The sequence below is a fragment of the Diorhabda carinulata genome, chromosome 1 (assembly GCF_026250575.1).
Source record: "Diorhabda carinulata isolate Delta chromosome 1, icDioCari1.1, whole genome shotgun sequence".
Classification (NCBI taxonomy): domain Eukaryota; kingdom Metazoa; phylum Arthropoda; class Insecta; order Coleoptera; family Chrysomelidae; genus Diorhabda; species Diorhabda carinulata.
In genome coordinates, this window is record NC_079460.1 from 14,010,749 (window position 1) to 14,027,147 (window position 16,399).

General features: G+C 28.3%; 1 protein-coding gene across 8 annotated transcripts in view; it reads right to left on the bottom strand.

The window, feature by feature from the left end:
* Positions 1 to 16,399, bottom strand: part of LOC130892795 (filamin-A) — a 115,639-nt gene that overhangs the window by 14,858 nt on the left and 84,382 nt on the right. For 4 of the 8 annotated variants that reach the window (XM_057798429.1, XM_057798424.1, XM_057798479.1 and 1 more), the window contains one exon: positions 9,068 to 9,206. In XM_057798429.1, the coding sequence (XP_057654412.1) occupies positions 9,068 to 9,206 (139 nt within the window). Of the gene's footprint in view, positions 1 to 2,431; positions 2,632 to 9,067; positions 9,207 to 16,399 lie in introns of those variants that run through there. The other 4 variants (XM_057798462.1, XM_057798453.1, XM_057798444.1 and 1 more) reach the window with 2 other exon arrangements.

Consider the following 16,399-nt stretch of genomic DNA (forward strand, 5'->3'; position numbering starts at 1 on the left):
ACGAAAATATTGATACAAAAAATATTTATGGAAGCTGTGACTCCCCATATATGTTTTGCTGTAAGTTTAGACATATGAAAACTTATGAAAAAAGGAAATATTTATATATATTATAAATATGAAGCCAATAAAATTAATAAAACAGTTCCAAGAAGTAAATCTTTGTACAAACTAAGAAATATATTAAGAAAATATATAAGATTTTCATTAAATTAGGGATATCTTTTTTTTTGTTTGAATTTTATACCATATAGAACTCAATACATATACGGAATAATTTATAAAAAAATCTGGCGAGCAAGTGAACTTTTCATAGATACTTAAATTTTTGAAATATAAAAATAATAAACGTGAAAGTTCAGGGAATTATTCAATTTTCACTGAAAAATTTTGGCATATACTTATTTTATGGGACATGGCGAACTGAGCAGCTGTTGTATATTAATTTTTTCATAGACCTATCAATTATATTAAAATTTAAAAATGTGTCAAATGCACGTTGCGTGGGCGTTATACAATTATTTGAATTTATTGTCAGCAATTAGATTATAGATATTGATGTCAATATCATTTAAAGCTAATGGATGGGAGCAAAATGATCTATTTATAATATTTACAAACGTTTTAACGTCAATTGAAACATTCTTTAATATTAGTTTACTCAAAATAATCAATAACAATTTGTAAGTTTGATATCTAATACAAAAAAATCTGAATTAATATATTCAGTAATACTTCAATAGTTTCTTAAATAGAAGTTTTTGGTTTTGGACCTATTTCCACAGCCGTTCAATCTTAAACTAATTTGTAAATGTACATATATCCCTACTTTTCTTCGAAATGTTTTCTCCTATTTTCAATTTTAATATTTTTTAAATCAAAATACCAACTTGGTATTTTGGCAATATTGATCAGAAAGAAGATATTCAGCGATTTAAAAAAAATGTAATAGAATAGGTAAACATGAAAATGCTGAGACATGGTAAAGAATGTAAGGAATGAATGGTATGTCAAAAAGCACACAAATGACGAGCAGAACTAAAAGATCAAAAATAGATTAATAGAAGTTAATATTAAAAAAAATCCGTTTATGAGAATACCAAAAACTGAATTGTGTACATTGATATATAACAAGAAAGGTAAAAGTTAACAGAAAAAAATCAGTTTTTGTCATTAGCGCCTAAAATCGTTTTAATATTTTTTCCGTGCAAAATATTAAGCAAATGTGTTAATGCTCTGATGAGTCACGAATCTACCAATTACATAAGCAACTGTTATTTCTGCTTGACCAATATTAAAGAGGAAATCGAAGTATACGATAAAATACATGGAGGTGCCTTTTGTAACAAAAATAATCCCTCATTCGTCCCTGTACCTTCTCCAGTGTTAGAAAGTTCAAGCAATTCTGGAAAATAAGAAACTGAAATAGAATTCGTAGCTATAAAGAGAACGACTTAGTGTACTGTAATGACATTGAAAGCTTGACGTTAAAAATGGGTTATAAACATCAATCAGAAGGATGGAGACTCTTCATTTGATTTCTCAAAGTTGAGTCTGTAGACTGTTCTGTAAATTTCCGTCACCACATTTAGCTAACGGAGCTCATTTGAACGAAACATACGACATTATCAAACTAGTGTCAGAAAAAATAGAATACAGCAAACATCAATGGTTAATCTGTGCAGATTTAAAAGTTGTTGCTTTGGTTTTAGGGCTACAGACTAGTTAAAATAAGTACTGTTGCTTTTATGGAATAGCAAAAATAAAAACGAAAATTATGTACGATTTATATTATATTATATTAATAGGTTATTTTGGTATAAAGGGTGTACCGTTTATACTTCTCCATCTATACAGGTGGCCTAAATTATTTGAAAAAACATATAATCAAAATTTTTTATGAACCTAACAAATAGCAACGTATAAATACACGGTCTGGTTCATATGAAATCTTTAAATAGGAACACTGATCATTTCAATATTATGAATTACTAAATTTATAAAAATGTATATTTCATCATATTTCTTTTTTAAGTCCTCTCACTCAATAAATTAATAAATTGTTCACATTTTACAATATAATTTTCGACTCATCTCTTCTATTTACACTGCAAATAAAACAATTCATTTTGGCTGCTACAAAGATAAATTTTTCAGTTTTAAATGTGAGAAAACCTCAAATATTATTTCTTTATATATTAATAATAATAATTATAATTTGTTCTCAATTTTTTCACTTAAATTATATATAATATAATGAAATTGAATGTTTTTTCTGTTTCAACTATTAATAATTATTGGGAGATTTTCTTAAATACATGAGATATATTTTAAAAATCTGCGCTTAAATAATCCACAATCACAAATTCACATGTTTCTTAGCCGAACATTTTCAAAGAATTCTCAAAAAATTCTGAGCATAAACTCATACCTCAATTCTTGAAAAGCAGTAAAAATAAAAAAAAGAAAGCCGGTTGTGCCTAAAATATGTGTGCGATACAGAAAAAATAAAATCGCATTAAAAATTACGAAAAAGCACTAGAACATTATATCACAAGGTCCGGCCAGCGCGAGCACAACTCCAGACAAGACTGATTTTCTGATCTTGGGAAATCTTTGGAAAATATTTTATCATTGAGGTGGAAAAATGTATTCATCAGCACCGGACTCGCTGGCGACGAATCTTTAGCTTATTCTAAGATAAAAAATACGAAAATAGATCAATCTTTAGATATTTATATCATGAGTTGTTGCTGTTTGAGATGTTGACGCCAGAAATGAATCTGAAAAACACTTGTCACTCATATCTAGAATAAAATTCATTACCGAATTATTTTCACATAGAACAAATTAATGATATTAACTGCAACAATTTTAATTTTTATTTTTTATACCTTTTATATATGATCATGTTTCTAAATCGTCTTGATTTTGAGTCTCTTCTGTTCTAAAATTTAATTTTTGTAGGGCGAATGGAAATTTGACGTTTGGACTGCTTTGGATCAAAATATTTTGATAGACTGAAAGTAGTCGAAACGTCAAAATTTTTATCTGTCTTAAATTAAAAAAAAAACGAATATATATATATACATATATAAATGCATCTAAATGTTCTTGATTTAAGGTCTCTTCTGTTATATAATTAGTTTGTTTTTGGTAGTTTTTAAAAGAAAGATAAATTTTGACGTTTCGACTTTTCTTCAATTTGCTTATTTATATTGATCTATAGATCACCTTCATCATGAATATCAAATAAGGATAAAATCAACTTAGATTTTTGTTCCAATAAAAAAAATAAATTTTTCTTTGGTTTCCACATCTCGAATATATAGCAGTAATCAATTAAATTTATTAGAATTTACAAAACAGAGCTATAAATTTTACTTAAATTATTCAGATCTTTTTTACCATTTATAGCTTTTTCGTAGACAGCGTCACATAGGGCAAACATTTAGAAAATAGACTAAGAGGTCATCAATACGATGAAAAAAATAGAACTGCATTAACGAACCATGAAATATCAAAAAAACATAAATTCAATTATAAAGATTCAAAAATTCTTGAAACGGAATCTAATACACGAAAAAGATCCAAATAATTTAAGTAAAATTTATATCTCTATTTTGTTAATTCTAATAAATTTAATTGATTACTGCTATATATTCGAGATGTGGAAACCAAAGAAAGATTAATTTTTCTTATTGGAACAAAGTTCTAAGTTGATTTTATCCTTATTTTGATATTCATGATGAAGGTGATCTATAGATCAATATAAATAAGCAGATTGTCAGTGTCGATATCATATTTTGATTAAGACTTAAAGCAAAGTCGAAACGTCAAAATTTATCATTCGTTTAAAAACTATCAAAAAAAAACTAATTTTAAAAAAGAAGAAATCTAAAATCAAGAACATTTAGATGCATTAATATATCAAAAGGTCTAAGAAATAAGAAATTGAAGAAATTTATAATATATAAGAATTCAAAATTCAATATTCAAATTGAGTTTATTGACTTTGATAGAAATATTGATTAATTGAAATATTTATTCTGGTTACTATAGGAATTTTTATTAATTTTTTATTCAAAAATAAATAATAGTTCAATAATTCAATAAGAAAATCATCAACAACAGGAATATTTCGTGAATAAAGAGGGACTATACTAAACAGTGTTTAATATGAAATGTAATTTCGATTATTGCGAAGTACTTTGATGATTGTGAATGATCCGGTCCTGGTAATATATTTAATATAAACCTAGAATCTTGAGTTCAGGTCTCGACAGCTGTGCAGAGCACGCAAGATGAATGATATTTGACATCTAAAAATACCAAAATATGTTTTGATGTAAAAATTAGGTTGCAACTACGATGAGTTTTTATGGTCGGTATATATTAATATTTATAATTTTATGCGCTTCGAATTGTGAGCGAGTACTTTTTACCTAAAATGATTCAATTAAAGAATTATAGTAAATGTTATTATACTAATGATAAATGAATAACAGCCATATCTGAAAATGTAAACTAACCCAAATTATAGAAATATATGAGATAATTAATATACATTTATTTAAAATGGAACATTTTGATTCATCGCACATATATTCCAAGATATAAATATGCGAAACTAGAATTTTCGTATCAAAGAAAAATATAAACATGAACCAAAACATATTTCTGCCACCTCCTATTTTATTACAAATTGCAACGATCTTTATAGCTGATACCTAATTAATCAGGACATCAAAAAACATTGACGAACGCAATGACTGTACACTGGTCGATATAGACGCCAAATAATTCAATTTTTAAAGTTTTATTAAAACTGTTCGGAGGCCCGGATTACGCAATATAAACAAAATTTGATTTATAGGTTATCGTTAGTATCAAATGATTAATAAACTATATTTATCTTAGTAGTAACTTGTTCTTCTGGGATCGTTGAATATATTGATAAAATACTTGTATTATTTCTGTTCCCACAGAAAAAAATGACGAATAACGAATATTTACCGTTATTAACTCTTCAATGATTTAAATTTTGTTAATAAGAGACAAGCTATAGATACCACTGATTTGTACAATCTGCTCATAGCATCCAGCTGATCATCAATAGCCTATGAAAACAATTGTATGATACTTAAACATGTTTTAAAAAGAGTGGAGTGAAATATATGAGGCAATAAACTTCTGTGACAAAGTCCGTTATACCTGTTAAATGGTATGTTCAAAAGTATATTTACAAATATCATAGCCTGATTGATTATTTTTGTATGAAATATGTATTTTAACCCAAATTCAAAATCCCTCCTTAGTTTCCCGTTACAACAATATTGTAGTACATTATACAGTGTATTTCAAAAGTTGTAGCCAAATGTCGACGAAAATTCTAACATATTCAACACCCTATTTAATTGAAAATGTGTACAATTAACTATTGTAGCAATATATAGGTTCTTAATCGATGTCAAGATTCCTAAAAATAATTGAATTTGCTGATCGTTGTTAACTACAACACGGCATAAGTTAAACGCAAATACAATTTTTTATACCTACTATAAGCTAAAGATTAATATATCCTATTTAATATCCCCTGTACCTAAACTTGATACCGTTGAAGATGTTTTAAATTGTTTTGAGAGGAGAAGAGAAGAAAAGAATTGTCTAAGGCTTTTTTCTTCGCATAAAGGCTGTCACTAACCAAATCTAGCCAGTTTCTGATATTATATATAGAGGATAACATTACAATTCGATATATTGTGCCTCCTATGAAAACTACCTTTGTTGCTGAATCCAGTCTGGAATGGCTTCAACTGGAACACATTCTAGGCCAAATAATTTTTTTGTTGGCTTGTGATGGCAGAGCATTCTGAACCTTGGGGATAAGAAGTGTCTTCCTATGTCCTACAGAACCTGCAGTCGGCATTGTCAGGTAGACCTATTAATTAGATTTTTCCTGTGAAGAAGCTAGTGAAAAAGTCTAGCAATATGTTGCGTAGGTTATTGAGTTTACAACGGCATTCCCAGACATTAGGTGTATTCACTAATGGTATGTACGAGGATATATTGAGAAATTCTTGGCCTGCTATAGATCGAAACAAAATTTTTAATGTCAAAATATTTTATTACTCAACATATTCTCCTCTTAATTGGATACATTTATTACAGCGAAAACCTGCAGCGTCTCTAGACCTTTCAAAAAAAAATATTTCTTCTTGCTCTGCAAACCAGACATCCACAGCTTTTATTACCTCCTCGTTGGAAGAAAATTTACGACCTTTTAAACTTTTTTTCAGTTGAGGAAACTGGTGATAGGGAGGTGTTCTAGTAATTCATAACCTAAATCACGAATTTTTTGCATGGCAACCTGAGATTTGTGTGCAGGGGCGTTGTCCTGCAAAACAAAACACCTTTGGATAGATTTTCGCGTCTTTTCTCTTTAATTTTTTCCCGTGGAGTGGTCGGTAATGTCGAATAGTAATCTCTAGTTATTGTTCTACCCTTATTCAAAAAATCAATCATGATTACTCCATGGCAATCTCAAAAAACGGAAGCAAGAACTTTTCCAGCAGATTTTTGGACACGAAACTTCTTAGGTCTTGGAGAACCAGAGTGTCGTCATTCCATCGATTGTTCTGGATAGTAGAAGTGTACTCAAGTATCATCCATAGTAACAATTCGGTTTAAGAAGTCTACATCGTTTTCAAATCGTGCACAGATCGAACGCGATGCTTCTACCCTTGCACGCTTTTGGTCAACATTCAAACATTTGGGGATTCATTTTGCAGCAATTTTTCTCATGTCCAAATTGACGTGAAGGACATTAATCACCAAGGGTATTAAGCATATCTTCGTAAATCTGCTTATTTCTTAACCCTTTTAAATACAGGTACTTGATGATGGCTCGATACTCCAATTTTTCGATTTTCACAATTTCGGTGGACATCTTTTTTCTTTTAATGTATTGCACAACTCTGATTTACTTTTTTGACGTCAAACTTTACACTGACAGTTCTAATCCTCGTATTCGCTCAGATAGAGTTACGCTTTTTCTTTCTTCAATTACCCGTAACTTCATAAGATGTTCTGATAATAACCTTATGTACTGATCTCTCTATAACCAGATGAAGAAGTATGAGATATATCTTGTTCTGCAATGCGCTGATCACTCCATTGATGCACACACGGGCAACTATTTGTACTTCGTGCTTGTCAGACTGATATGCTATCACTAGAGTCACAGAAAACAAAAAACACTCAAATAAATGCCAGCAGCAAGGATCACAATTCAACAAGAAGCTTACATATAAAACTAATAGCTGAATTTACCAATGTTATAATCAATTAGCTGGTCTGATTGACATTTGGTAAGTTGTTGAGTCAAAAGTTACTAGATTTATCCTAATAATAATATAATAACGGTCTTAATTTGCGCATGGTTTTTATCAATATATATTGCATCTTGCATTGCATTGCACTTCACGCGTCTAAACAATATAAAACGAAGTTGGAATATGTGATGTGTTCATAATAATGGTAACAATTTTTTCTGTTGTTCTTTTTAGAATATATCATTAATTTAACTTTGATCGTCATTCAAAGGAATTAAATAATTTAGTTAACAAAAGAACAAAAATACTAATTCGCTGCTATTCCATGCAACACTCCACTGGTACAAAAATAATCAGCGTTAAATACATTCCTATCTCCGAATTTTCTAATTTGTCATTTACATTCAACAAAAAATAAACCTGCTACTACTGGGGAGAATAAATATTTTATTTGGATGCCAAAACAATACCTAAAGTTATAAATAACTTTTATTCAGAAAAAAAAACATTCTTTCAATAATTGCATTTGCAGATTGTAGTATTTTCGATTCGTTATATTTTTATATTTCGAAATCGAAATCTTAAAAAACCGATAACCCCTAATGTGTGAAGAAAATTGGAATTTTACGGAAGAAACAAAACAAAAAATAAAAACGATAGTTCTACAAACAATAGAGAAATTACAGTAATATTGATTGCTAAAACTACTATGAAACACTTTCGTACTAATGCACAATATAACAGTTTTTGAATATTCCGATTCTATAATTTTAATTGTGTACTTTTAACGATTGTTGATGAAATTTAATGATTTCCTATCAGTACAGTTTCTTAATATCGATATCATCGATACACAATTCTAATGTCTAGTATTCAATATATTTTCAAATAAATCTATCTGAAAAACATACGAATCAAATAAAGGAATATTTATTGAAATTAATTATTTCTTGCTTGTTGAAATTTATAGTAAATGTGTAATGATTCATGGAAGTGTACGTAATTGATGTAGGCTCTTTAATCAAGTAAGGACAAATGTTCATGTTAAAGAGGAATATAGACAACTTAGTGTCATGAATAAAGACGCGACACAAAACGTTGATGAGGAAATTCGCTGAAACAGGCGCTCCATTGAATATTGACGAGCTCCATCAGAATTAATGCCATAATTTTCAAGTTCAGACGTTTATTACAAATTTCAGTACAATAGAAGGTGTGTTAGATTGACGCCGAAAGTATTGACTCAAGAACATAAAACATAGCGAATTACACATTTTTTTGGATCACATTACGACCGGTAATGAAACGCAGTATGCGTAGTAGTACACTCTAGAGAATAGGCGTCAATTTGGGGAGTGGCACCATTAATACTCTTCGACATGTCAACGAAAACATTGAACTCTAATACTAAAACTTACCACGGTTTTTTGGGATTGGGATTGCATCCTTCTATAGACTTGTTGCCAACAAGAATGACAATAAATGATGAGAGGTACTATGAAACATTGATAAATTTGAAAGTTGACAAGTACTGCGGACCGCTGATCAGACGATAAAAGTCTTTGATAATGGGATTCAAAATATGGTGCAATGACTTGAAAAATGCTCAAATTTTAACAGTGACTATAGTTAAAAGTACTATAATATTCAAATTAGTTGATAATACTATTTACGTTGATAAATGACTGATTATGCACAGGTGATATCATTTATCTAATTGGTTCATTACTCACCTGTTACGTTACCTCCTGTGCTCAGAAGTGGGATTTTATTCAATTCTATAGGTCTAAAAACCTGCTGTTTGGTAGTTTGTGTACTGTGTACTTTTTCTTGTACTTCGCTGTGAGTTATTACTTCGCTAGTTTTTTCGGCCTGAAATTAACAAAACAAAAATCTAAATCCTATAATTATTTTCATTCTTCTACTTCATGCAAGTTTTATCAAACACAAAAAAGGTTTATATGTTACAAAAAAAGGAAATTGAAACATTTATTATATTTATAGAAACGATGATTTAATTAAGGTTTCCATGTTTCAAAATAATTTTTTATATTTACAGAAAAGGAATATTCTTCTCCCAAATAGATATGTTTTAAGGGTACTATGAAACCAGGAATAGGAAATATGCCATCATTTTTAGCAAAATAGGCGAGAAGTGGAAAAAATCCTCAATATTTTTTATCAAAAATTCACCACAAATCAGTACAATAAACAAAAGATACTACTGTAAATTTGTTTCAAGTATGCTTTAAGAATATTTTGAGGAATTCTAGTAATATCCGCGAATCATCTTTTCCTCTGGCGAGTTAGAACAGGTGTCTTGAAGTATTGAATGTTGGAAATACTAAAGAGTTGCCTGCAACCATATCAGAAGAAGAGGTTATTTCATGAGATTTTTTGATAGAAAGATCTTCACTTATCTGTTATTATTAACATAAGAGAATGTGAAAATTTTATTGCTGGAGCTTTATTGCTGAAATTTGATTTAAGGTTAGCTCTTTGAAATACTCTTATCTTATCCATATACTTTATCGCACACTTTTTGTTAATACATGTTTAAATTTCGGAATAAGGTTATTTTATTTGTTGCATTTTTTTGAAACAAAATATTTTATTGGATCAGTGCCATTTTAAAATACGAAAATAACAACAATAACTTACAAACGACAAATAACAGGATAATCTCTTGAATCGCAAATAAATCAATTAACATAGTTGCTACTGAATTTATTTTTGAAAGTTGAAAAAGTCGTTCTTTATCGCCAAACTACCTATGTAACCTGAATACCGACTGATTATCAAATAAAATCTGTTATATTTTTTCAATTGAATTCGCTATAATCACGTACATTTTTATTTATATATATTTATTTTTCTAGGTAGCAAATGACAAGGATCAAATCTGGATAAGAATATCGTGCTGAAATAGAAATTTTCAGAAAAGACGTTAGTATATATATATATATATATATATATATATATATATATATATATATATATATATATATATATATATATATCAATCAAATTAATGGAAATTAATACTAAGAGAGAAATATTTAATATACAGGATGTTTAAAAAAAGAACTCTGTTACTAGATTAGGTACTGCAAAATTTTACATATTTGTTTAGAAATCAGTCGATACTCCAGGCAGCATTTTAATGAAACTTTTACGAATACATTTTGGAAACTCTCGTAATATTCTGTTTTCAGAACTTTGAGGTAATATGTAATACGAATAAAGTATTTTTTAAAAAACCGTAAAGAATAACATGGTATAATTTATAGAACGAATCACAAGAACAACATTGAAAAATAAATATGTATCTAATGTTTTTTGAAAATACTTTATAGCAGCATCAATCATGTTCAAATAAAAATATTCCCAAAACGATACATAGTATATTTTATCAGTTGTACCTTTTTCGTTTAAAATTATTAACTTTCAAGTTACCATAAAATTTAGACTAGAAAATTTAACGGTAAATAATTTAAAATTATTCGAAGCGAACCGTTTGAAGAGCAGAAATTGCCATTACATTCGACAAAAACGCAAAAAAATCTGTGTAATTTTCTTTGTTCTGCTGTATATTTGAACGGATAATTTTTTCACTGAAAGGACCCAGTTTATGTTACAAGATTTTTCCTATCTTAGGAATGGGATCACCTTTTTTCAATAATCTTGTATATTAAAAAGATATTAGAAATCAATATTTAAAAATAGATGAAAATTCTTTAGCCAATTTTAGGAAATAAATATTCTAGATGAGATCCTTTTCCAGAAACTAAATTGTAGAAATTGATTACTGTTAAAGCTGATGACAAAGACACTATCAACAAATTTATTCATTCCAAGTAGGTATAAGCGAGTATAAATAAGATATACTCACTATTGAACGAGCAAAAGAGGTCCATAAAATAAAAAGAGGTATGTATGCTAATGATAACCATACTTTTCTCCAATATCTTTCTCGCTTCTTAATGGGGAGTTAAGAATAAAATAAACACAAGAGTAATAATAATAGGAGAAAAAGAATTAACTAAAATTATGAGAAATTAAATGCTATAAACTTATGATGCAACATTTTGTGAGAATATATGAAACAGTTATTCCGAATGTTTTTACAGGGCGGGATCGACTAAAAGCAGATATTGCTAATACTGAGTGTTTGGATTGTAATATTGTGGTTACTACGATAATATTTAGGTATTTAGAATCTGTTCCTCCAGTGTATCTTGTTTGATGTTTGATGAAATTTTCTCAAAATATTTGGCATTGTTCTACATTAAACGTATTTGACGTTTTTACCAATCACCGGTCGTGGCATACTTATCACTTGAAATTATAAGACGCCCTAATTTTTTTACTATTTCCCTGTATTCACGTTACGACATTGGGCATTCAAATATTTTATATAGTTTAATTTTAAACTCCTTCATCAGCTTAATATGACTCTGTGCTATGTTTATTACCTTAAATTAGTATCATACGATACGAATTTTATGCATATTTCGAAGATGTTATTTCCGAACTAGCCATACCTGGTTCTGTTAGCTGTAGTATAAATGGATCTTACTTCAACCAAATCCATCCCTAGATATCCAAATTCATTCAAATTAATAACCAAATCCAACAGCACTAGTTCACGACATAGTTATGTGTTTTTCAGAATACACTGTATTGAAATTTAATGACTTTATTATGATAGAAAATTCCATCCAAATTCTTTATATATCAAGTGTCACCTTTGAATAATTGTGATATTCTCCATACAGTATTTGTGTTATTAATAACTAAAGTTTGGAATGAGATGCGGAAGAAGTCGTGGCTATTCTATTTTCATCATGTGTCCATCCCTAAATTCTAGTATTTTCTCATTTTGCTCAACATACCCAGACACTTTCTTGGCTTAAATATACGTTTATTAATTGACTGTGATATAGAATTCATTTGCTCTACTTAAAATTTAATTTTGGACGCTATTTATTGTTAATGGCGTTTGAAAGATGAATCGACTCGTTGATCATTTTCAAACTATCTATTAATTACCCAAAGTATCCTATTAACGACATTTTATTGATCACTAAAAAAAGCATACTATTCATGTGAAAAGTACATTAGAGCAAAGTTTCTATATACACTAAAGTTTAAATATAGACTATCCATATATTCCTTGTAGTAACTGCTAAGGATCAATATCTTGCTCTTGATCCTTCTCCAGTTTTAAGTAACCCGAGAAGTTCCCGAGCTTCCTATGAAATTATTCCATTTCAAGGTTCAGAGACAAACGTTGAAAAATTTTTACTTTCACAGGAACTATTCAAAATAGATTTGCATTAACCAATCATGAAATAGCAAATATTTATTTGAATATAAAGTTTCAAAAAATATTAGAATCCATCAATGAAAAACTTTTATGTTTATTTAACTCAAAAAGAAAATATATGACTGGGTATTGAGTTAGAGAAAGAACACAAACGAAAATGAAAATTCATGAAAAACCGACAGATGTGAACATATACAGAAAAGTCTAAGACAATATCTATTTTCTTAGCGGGAGTGTGGAAAAATTACACTACCAAAGTGTACTCTGTTTAATATATATTCCGAGCTTTCGAAAACTTGTGTATTCATCATCGTGGACTGAAATTACGATCAAAGTTTAATATAAAATTATAAAAATGACTTACATTAATTAATTAACAATTGTGGTGTCAGAAATTTACTCCCTTTTTACAAAATTATCATTATCATAAGCTTTAAAAATCAATATTCAGATTGACTTGTGCCACAAATATGAAATCTATTAATTTTTGTTGCTATTTATTATTACTATAAATTTATATGAATTTTTATTGGTTGGATTAAGAATGACATTGAATGTTTATAGGTAAGATTAGGTTAGGTCCTTATGAATGAATCTGAATATTTATTCGTTAGATTAAACATTAAATTAAATTTTTATAGGTTAGGTAAGATTAGTTGGTTACTGACGGCTTCGATTTTTGTTTATTCAATACCTAAAAGATATTCATATATCAGGTTATTCAAATCAGTTTTCATTATCAATACAATTATTCTGAGCAATATATATTGTTTCAAAAAATAGGTGTTTTTTATAGTTATTCTCAATTGTCAAAACTTTGGCAGGTTCATAATTCATAGAATGACTTTCGTAGAAAACATGTTATGCTAAAAAACATTTATCGAGATATAATTTGCTATCACTTTTGTGGGAGATTATTCGATTGGTGTGTGACGTTTTAGGCAAACCAATGTATCTTTTATTAGAATTATAACAGGAAATTTCACAAACTACTTTAATCACTTTATTAGTTGGTGTTTTCTTTCATTTTAATACTGAGGATTTGACTGAACGGTATGTTAATATTACGTTGTTCGAAGAATATCTTCTTTTCATAAAACATTCGATTCAAAATTTTATGGACTCTGTTTTTCATCTGGTTGATTGAATTAATCTTAGGGTTACGTTTGTGATATAGATGATAATTCATATATCTTCCAGTGAATTGAAATTTTATTATCTTTGTTTCTATTAAATTTGGTTTCAAGAAAAGGTAAGGATCTTTCAGCATTCTCTCTTTCTATAGTGAATTGTATATGAGGATCGAAACTACTGAACTACAATAGGAAATTATCAATTCCATATATTCATGATTGGGGACTGACATTCTGTCCCTGATGATGAATACATAAGTATTCGAAAGCTCGGAAATTTATGTATGTATATATATATATATATATATATATATATATATATATATATATATATATATATATATATATATATATATATATATGCCTGTATGATTATAGTTAATTTGAGTTGTTTACAAAAATGAAAAATTTTACTCTTTATTACAGTAAAGTGTTTTTGCTTTCGATGCTGATAGAAATATAGGAGATTAAATAGAGATCCATGCCAACTATTTGTAAGTGTAAAGACGGTTAATGGTCTTCAGTAATTTATTGTTTAGATTTCGTTAAGGAGTTTTTAATTATTAGTTATAATAGTATGTGATAAACTATAACTTTTCATTTGTTCAGTTGTATTTGTCGACATAAACACCTGTAAAATGTCATGATTATGAAGTAAGATATTTTATGATTTTCCAATAATTTGGAGAGACGGAAAAGAACTGAATTAGAAATTCGTTTCTTGCTTCCTGAAAATGACACCCAAACACAGGAAAGAATACAACGAAATATTCAGGATAACCCAATTTTATGATGAATGATTCAAAAATTGTTTTATATATAAATTACTTAAGAAAAGATTCATATTATGAAGCGACTCCTGTGTACTTAATTTGAGAAAATTATGAGTACCATTTTGGTCTGGATGCATTTTAACTAACGCGTGTGATTTTTCAATATCGTTTTCAATAGTTCGTCCAAATTCTATATTGAAATACACAATTTTTTTCTTAAATTTATACATTCGAAGGTATTGAGTATATGTTAGTGCAAATAAGTAGAATAACATCTACATCTATTTCAACAACACGAATAAATGTATAAAACAATAATGAACATTCCTTACAATTACTGGAAAAGTTTACTGTTCGAAATAGCGGTGTCAATGATTAAATTGCCATTCTTTAAATAGATTCAGCAAATGGTCAAATAAATAAAAGTTGAGTATTTAACAAATTCGATAATCAAAATTCTAGTTAAGAAAATTGTCCTCTTAATCGCACCCATTCCCGAATGTCACACTCCATGATTCATAGAAATTTTATTTTGAAATCCTATTTGTCACTTTGATTATCAATAGCCAGTGTCCCTACAAACTCGGAGAGACCAATAATCTCTCTATTTTAAGATCACAGTTCAAAAATAGAGTTTATTTACATTCTGTTTTATGATACTTAACCCGTACACTCTAAAAAATATTTGAAACGTCCAAAAATATTTTTAAGGTGGATATCGAATTAGAAAATTAATTTATTGAAATTATACAGGGTATATAGGTTTCTTTCTTTTCCATTTCTTTATCTTGCCAAATCCTCTTTGCACGCAAATGTGTCCAAACCATCTAACAGTTGTTTTTCAATTGTTTTAATCACAGGTTCAAGTCATATCTATATACACACACATATATATATATATATATATATATATATATATATATATATATACATATTCTTTCAAAGTTATACTGTAATGTGAATATGCGATCCTGAATACTTCTATCCTCAATGAAATTACTCTGCGGTTTCAGTAGAATATTTTCTATTTGCTATTTAGTCTCATATCTAAAATTTATTCGTATACTTATTCGTATACAGTATTAGTAACAAAAGTCTACGATAATTCTTGCTATGTCTATAATACTCTTTGTTATGTATTGGTAAGATTGCTCCGATCCCCCAGATATTTTTTAGTTTTTCGCTTGTGAGTTGATTATTTCTTTTGCAATCTTATCGTGTCCAGATGCCTTTTGGTTTTTCAGTCTTCATTCTTCATATATTGTTGGTTTCCCAATCTTAATTAAAATAAAATCAATATTCTAGAACTTAAAATTTCTAAAAATTTCAAAGCTATTATTCTTGATGACAAAAATCCTAAGAATGACTTTGGTATACAACGATGAGAAAGAAGTAAATTAACTTATGTTTTTCGATTTATACCAGGAAAGTTTAATTTGCAGAAATATATATTTGATTAATAATAATTATAAATAATATTAAACCCAATATATCACTACATACAAAATATAAAGTTTTTATTACTATATAAGTACTATATACTACAAGATTTACGGTGCATTATATAATGACGCAGCTGACCTTGCATTCTATTGGCCGTTATGCGTTCCCTGCCATTTCAAAATTAATTTTTAACGTATAAAACAATCTAGTAGATTAAAATTGTGAATAATTTCATACCTTATTATATATGTAATGAATGTAAATATCATCAAAGCCATATAAAACGAGATATTTGTAAAAAACAATTATTTAATCTTTAATCTTGAGACTGTACAGAAGATTTAAGTAGGCTATCAAGAGAATTTTTAGAATGCCAAAATGAAGGTC